The 7,162-nt window shown below is 47.6% G+C and overlaps 1 protein-coding gene across 1 annotated transcript; it reads left to right on the forward strand.

The window, feature by feature from the left end:
* Positions 1-5,020: 5,020 nt before the first annotated feature.
* hic2 (HIC ZBTB transcriptional repressor 2) lies at positions 5,021-6,772 on the forward strand. The gene has a single exon (XM_022765292.1). The coding sequence runs from the start codon at positions 5,021-5,023 to the stop codon at positions 6,770-6,772; it is 1,752 nt and encodes a 583-aa protein (XP_022621013.1).
* The last annotated feature ends 390 nt before the right edge of the window (positions 6,773-7,162 follow it).

A 7,162-nucleotide genomic window follows, 5' to 3' on the forward strand; every position in this document is an offset into this window, starting at 1 on the left:
TAACTTACCCAGGTTTTAACTTTTTGCAGTAGTCTGATTTCTTAAACATGAAAACAGAAAAAACAGTTTTTTTGTAAATGAGGTAAGGGATTAAGACAAACCTGGTTAAAACTGCTAGATTTCAGCTGGAGAAACCTGATTTCTTTGCCATGTGTACGCTTAACAGGCTTTCTGAAAAGGCTTTTACTTGCGTGCATGTGCATGACAAAGACTTCAGATGGGGAAAGTATCGCTTTGGCAGCAGTGTGGCAGGATGAAAGGAAACATCATTACTCGTATAAGTGCATCCTTGTAACCAATCCGAACTCTGATTAAAAAAAGAGATAAGTAAGCTGCTTTCCACAGCCGAACAGCAGACTATTTGTAAAACATGCACGCAGTAAGAAAATATTGTCTGCTCTCCCACTGCGCAGCCTGCTGAAGCCAAATGCTCTGGGGGGGAAAAAAGGGAAAATATTCTCCACCATTAATACGCCGACCACCTCCATTTACCTGCTTGTTTTACAGCATTCTCAAATTTGCTGCCTTAGCCTGATTTCTTAAAACCGAAATCATGTCGAAGTCATTAGAGAGATGTGTATGGCGTTTCCTCCGACGCAGCAGATATTACACAGGTGAAAAGGAACACACAGAGTGGGTAGCTGAAAAGCACAGCTGTTCTCTCTAATCTCCTCATTGTACTGCGAGCCGTCCTTTTGCTCACGAGAGAACTGAAACTCAGATAATTGCAGTACCCATGAGTCCTGCTTGGATCAACCTTACCCATGCAGCAGCGTCAGCCATGTTGAAATGGCTCAGAGGTGGTTGCTCAGTGTTTGTATTTCAAACTGGCTTTGTACCATCCCCCTAACCCCTCCCCCACTCCCTCTGCCCACCAGTATACTCTCTGGGTGTGTGTGTGTGCTGCGTGCATGTGTTTAAGAGCACTGTCTGCGAGTGTGCACACACATCAAGGCCTTTTGCTGGGGTACATGATTAGCTCCTTTTCTCTGTGTGCTTACAAAAGTCTTGTACCTGCACATCTAACTCTAGCTCCCCGTCTGTCCCTGCTCAGTGCGACCATCCTCACAGGTTTACGGTCATTACTGTATATTGTTTAAAGGAAATGGTGTAAAAGATCACCCTGCAATAAAGCTTCGGTTGAATATGTTTTTAAAATCCTTCTCAGTCTTGTTTTCTATTGGTTGTTAGCAGATGACCTTTCACAGTAGTAGGGTGTGTTTTGTTATTGCGCCACAGGACTTTGCCTCACCTCTGCCCTCTCTCCTGGCTCTCTACCCTCTGTTCAGGAGATTAGTGCCACAGCCCACTGCTCTCTCAGTCACCTTCGCCGCATGAACGCTGACTCTGAAAGGTTTACTAGCTCGCTGTTTAATCCATAAACTCCTTGGGAAAAAAGGATGCAATGACTGGCAGCAGTAAATGAAGTAAAGCCAGATCATCCAGATCTCTGGTGTAACCAGTTTAATGTAGAGAGAGGCCAACATTAATTCACTGCTGGGGGCACTTCGATACTGACTAGTTTTCAGTCCCGGATCAACACATGGATACGTTTCCTGATCATGTCTGTCAAGTCCCTGTAAACATCCCTGTCTGCTCATGTCCTCACCAGCAGCCTCCTGAAACAAGTCCAGGTTCAGGCCAAACAGTAGGTTGCTGTGTTTTTAAAATGCTGTTGGCCTCTATCATTAAACCACAGTCAGTTTTTGAAAAGGTTAACACTGCAGGCAAGGTAAGTTGATCCTGTGGCTATGCTTGAAGGGCAACATCTACCCTGGTCTGCAGTCCAAGCCCATGGCTGGCTTTGGTTGGTATGTGGTGCCATATTTGGTCTGAGCAAGTCTTGTTTCTCACAGCCCTCCTGACCAGCTATCTCACCATCTCTCAATCTCCTTGTCAGCCTTTGCCGAGGGCTTAAAAATACTGGAATCCAATCCTGCTGGAAAAGCTGCTCGCCAACTACATAACATACATATGAACTAGTCATCCTGCATACTGGAAACATCATTCTAGCTGTTCTAGCAGTATCATCTTTCTAATGGTTCATCCATCCCTGCCTTTTCGCCATAACAGTAAGGCTGTGATGCTGGAAAAGAATAACAGCCTCATTATGATATTGGAAATGTTTCTACAAACTGCAAAGAGCACCCTGCACTCACAGATGGAGCTGCCATGATGGTGCAGACCTATCTGTCCCCTGTGGTATTAAGCCTGTTTTCCTGGGCAGCACCATTGGAAGGGGAGCTGGGCCTACACGTGTCCCACCCTAGCTGCATATAGATCAGCCGTAATCCATTAGCAGCTCCCTGGAATCCAGCCGGCACGGCACAGCACCGGAGGGGCCAGGGGGAGAGGGTAGCTGTGTGGGTGATGGGGGGAGGAGAGAGAGAGAGAACGCAGAAAAGGAGGGGGGTGGGGGATGGCTCTTTTTTTTTTTTTTTTTTTTTTTTTCTCCTTCCCCTCCTGAGCTGGCTTCTCTACTCAGAGCCCAGCCCCCTTTTATGTCGGTCTGCTGGAAAAGCCTCTTGAATCCCCCCATAAAGCCTGCAGAGGTGTGTGTGTACGTTAAGAGAGAGACTTGACTGATATATGGCTTCCTGGCTGGCATCATAGCAGAGGCCCTTCTTTCTCCAGCAGCCCTCTTCTCCCTTACTGCCTGCCTGCAGGGTTGAGTGCCATATGCCCCGTGTAGCACACTCTGGGTCTGGGTTATGTATTTCCGAATAGCACATTATGATTCACGTTCGGGATGGCAAACTGTTCCTGGGATGTGTCTGCATGCCCGCTGAGAGGCTGGTGAGGAGAGAAAGGGAGGGAGGGAGAGAGAGAGAGAGAGAGAGAGAGAGAGAGAGAGAGGAGCAGCAGAGGAAAGACGGGGGAGGGGAAGAAGACCATGAGTAGAAGTGTCAAAGCAGAGAAGGCAAGCCCAGGCCTGGACCTGAGAGTAATGATCACTCCAGCTGATTGTATCAGCTAGCCTGACTGTTTCAGCAGAGCCGGTCTGATACATCAGCCAACCATCTCCAACTTACAAATTCCGCCTTGTTGTTCTGTCCCAATTTTCACTCTTGCCTGTAATAGACTAATTTTCCAACCATGTGCTGTTCTTACCACCGCAATCTAACAAATTCCCTTCCTGTATTGTCACCGTCTTCACTGGGTGTTTGCAGTTTCTCATTAGAGTCTGTAGTGATTGAGGAGCTTAACTGTAGGGCCTTGTATGTCATTATTGTTCTGGAAATTTCAGATTGCATGGTGGAGCATACAGATCCAACGAAAGCTTGCTTAAACCTAATTTTATACAAGCTGAATTGAATGTTCATAGGAACTGATGAAACTAAATACATGGCGATGCTGAACTACATTCTTTATCTTTATGCAGTTAATCTTGGTTGGTATTCAAAAAAAGGAAAACGGTACAAGCAACCCTCGGTTTTGTGATTTTTTTTAGAATGAACTTTGGCCAGATTTCAGCTTTCAGATCAACCTTTATTACCGAGATGTTTTTGATAAACATCACTCAGTTTTGTATCTTTGCCTTCGGGCTTGCCGGTTCTCTCACTCCAGTTCAGTTGAGGAACCACTCCCTTCTTCCCTGCTGCATATTATGAAATATGATTTTTTTTTTTTTTTTTTTCAGTAAATCTCTAAATTGGCACTGGGTTGAAATGGCACATTTTCATATGTATTTACGCCTGAGATAAAGTGTAATCTCCTGTAATACGGTATACCCCGCTCTGATCAGGGGCATTAAAGATTTGTGTCCATTTTCCCAGCATTCCCAGGCCTTTCAGAATATGTTCAACATGAGTCAGGGACAGACTGTGCTGCCTCGACTAAACCACATTACTGTTGCTAACATACTTGAGATGTGGGTTGGTTTTTTGCATTGATTGCATTAAACTTCTTGAACAAACTTTGTGTTCACAGTGTCACCCTAGAAGTGGAGCACTGTGGTATGCAACAGCTCATCAGCATGTAGTTTAACAGTAAATGAGATTCATCTGCCCTAATTCCATAAATGAGGGCCTCTCTGGCGGATCAGGTGGTAGTGTCCTTGTCTTTGAGCCACACCCCCCCCCTCCCCTCTCTTCTGCCCTAGCTCCTGTGTAGTTTACCTGCTCAGGTGTCACCTAATCCCTCCCCCCGGCCCTGCTGTGCCACCGACCCCCCACCCCTAGACAATGGGGTAGGGCTGACATTACCGTGACCTAATGGAGACTAGAGTGAGCCGAGTCTCCAAAGAGGGCACCCCATCGAAACTAGAGTTAGTCCGCAGAGATAGGGAAGAGAAGCTGAGAGGAGGCATCCCAGAAAAGTAGTTACTTTACCCTTTGTGCTTCTCCGCCCCTTCGGCTTTTGTGCCAGAACTGTGGCAATGTGCACAATCAGAACTTGATCCATGTAGGGTTGCAATTTGTTTAAAAAGGAAGACGATAGGGAGGGAAGGGTCCAGTTTCTAAGCTGCCGTGTGATTATGTGGCACGCTGTGCTAACAGTTTTCCTAATTTCCCTGAGAGAGCTAAAAGCTTAGATTGATTTCCTCACACTGGGAGTCATGGCGCATGCAGTTTGAATTGTTACATATGACAGACATGGAAGCATTGGAGCTTTTTTTTTTTTTTTAAACCTCTATTACACTTTAATCCTACTGAAGGCTGCAATAAACCTAAACCAAACTTGATGACTGACTTTGAACAATCCAATCTCTGTTTTTCTACCATGCCTTTACATTGAACTCGTACACGTTCCTTGGTCGTCATTTTCTGACTTTTTCTCATACATTTCCAACTTGAGTGTGGAAACATTCGGTGTCCTCTGTTAAAGACCACTACTCTTCTGTCATTTATTTACTCTGGCTTACACATTGTATTGAACAACCTGTTATTGATCAAGTAATCAATCTAATGCTTCTTCATGTCTGCAATGTAACGCTGACCTTTTCATTTTTTTTTTTCTCTCAGCTTCAGGTGGTGCTCGTGTAGGAAGAGAGAGAGAGAAGGAAAGAAGGAAGGTGGAAATGGAACTGCCAAATCATGCCAAACACCTGCTGCTGCAACTCAACCAGCAGAGAGCCAAGGGCTTCCTGTGTGACGTTATCATCGTGGTGGAGAATGCGCTCTTCCGTGCCCACAAGAACATCCTGGCCGCAAGCAGCATCTACTTTAAGTCTTTGGTCCTCCACGATAACCTCATTAACCTTGATACAGAGATGGTAAATCCCTCTGTATTCAGACAAGTTCTGGACTTCATCTACACTGGGAAGCTCCTGTCCTCATCAGACCAGAGCAGTGAGCAGAACTTCAGTGCCCTCTTAACCGCAGCCAGCTACCTCCAGCTCCATGACCTCGCTGCTCTGTGCAGAAAGAAGCTCAAGCGCAGTGGTGGGAAACCCCTGCCAGGTAAACCCTCCACTCCAGGTCCCCTTAGCCGCTTACGCCTCAACAACCAGCGCCTTTCCTCTTCTACCCCTGCTGGCCCCAACAACCACTATCCTCCAACCCCTTCCGATGCCGACCAGCCACAGCCAGATGAAGGCCTTCGGGACAAACTCTCAGATGATGAGATGTTTGTTGGCAGCTCTGGGAAGAATGGGAATGGGGGGAATGGCAGCAGTAATGGTAACCTCAGCAGTGGAGGAAGTGCTGGGGAACCAGACCTTGGACTAGACCTGTCCAAGAAGAGCCCTCCCTCTGCGGGCACAGCCACTGATGCCCTCAGCCCACACAGCAACTCCCAAGAATCTCCTCAATCTGCCTCAGTATCCACAACCAACAGTGCCTCACTGGACGACTCCTCGACCACCCTACCAGGTGTAGACACCTGTGGCTCAGAAACCATGGAGCTCAATTCTTCCTCTAAAACCTCAGAGGAAACCCAAAACCAGCCAGATGGGCCCCCACCCCAAAAGAAATCCCGGCAGGGTGCTCGCAAGAACGAATGGCCTAAGAGAGAGGCATCAGGGTTGAAGTCTGAAGATCATGACAGGCCCCTGGTTAATGGTGTGATTGTCGGTCCTAAAGATGGCCGCTCGTCTGGGGTTGGAGGGGGCAGTGGTAGCAGCTTCACCTCTGATCAGTCTTTCCAGTGTAAAGATGAGGAAGAAGGAGGAGAGAACGGCCAGGACCACAGTGAAGAGAGCGGTCAAAGTGATGGGGAGAGTGCAGGGGGTGGAGGAGGAACGGCAGGCGCCAACTATGTGTACAGGCAGGAAGGTTTTGAGCCAGCATTCGGAGACAACCTCTATGTGTGCATTCCCTGTGGTAAGGGCTTCCCCAGTTCTGAGCAGCTCAACGCTCACGTGGAGACACACACTGAGGATGAGCTCTACATCAAAGAGGAGGGAGGGACCTTTGTGAAAGAGGAGGATGAGGAGGAGGCCGAGGACCTCTCTGCCCCTGTTGGTCCCTCCAACTTTGGCTCTGAAACGCGTCCATTCAAGTGCACAGTCTGCAGTAAGAGCTACAAAGACCCGGCAACGCTGAGACAACATGAAAAGAGCCACTGGCTGACCAGGCCCTTCCCCTGCAACATCTGTGGCAAAATGTTCACCCAGAGGGGCACCATGACGCGCCATATGCGCAGCCACCTTGGCCTCAAGCCGTTTGCATGTGAAGAGTGTGGCATGCGCTTCACACGCCAGTACCGTCTGACAGAGCACATGCGTGTTCACTCTGGGGAGAAGCCGTACGAATGCCAGCTATGCGGGGGGAAGTTTACCCAGCAGCGCAACCTCATCAGTCACCTGAGAATGCACACCTCGCCCTCTTAGAAATGCATCAAGCCAAAGAACTCTGGGAATAGAAAAAAAAAATTTCTCTACCTTTCTTTTTTTTTCTTTTTCTTTTTTTTTTCCATCTCAAAAGCAAAGAAACGCACACGAACACGTTCACATGCAGACATTCTACATATGAATTCCAGTTTACGACGCCCTGGCTAAGTGAATGATGTTGCTGTTTGCCACAGTGGGCTCTTGGTGACGGTGGGATCTTGTTGATGCAAGGATCGTGTCATCGTTTCTATCGTCTGCTCACCTCTCAGGAGTTCTAGAGGGACAATTTACTCCTGTCACTCTCCAAAGTCACGAAGCCATGATGTGGAGTGGCATGACTTCTGGTCTGCGTTGCAAGTCTGTCAAATGTGAATGTGGGTACTAATATAA

Source organism: Seriola dumerili, unplaced genomic scaffold (genome assembly GCF_002260705.1).
Source record: "Seriola dumerili isolate Sdu_G_001 unplaced genomic scaffold, Sdu_1.0 BDQW01000668.1, whole genome shotgun sequence".
Taxonomy (NCBI): domain Eukaryota; kingdom Metazoa; phylum Chordata; class Actinopteri; order Carangiformes; family Carangidae; genus Seriola; species Seriola dumerili.

What these genes read in the sequence shown, in the direction of transcription:
- hic2 (XM_022765292.1), top strand. Translation starts at nt 5,021, where the DNA reads ATGGAACTGCCAAATCATGCCAAACACCTGCTGCTGCAACTCAACCAG.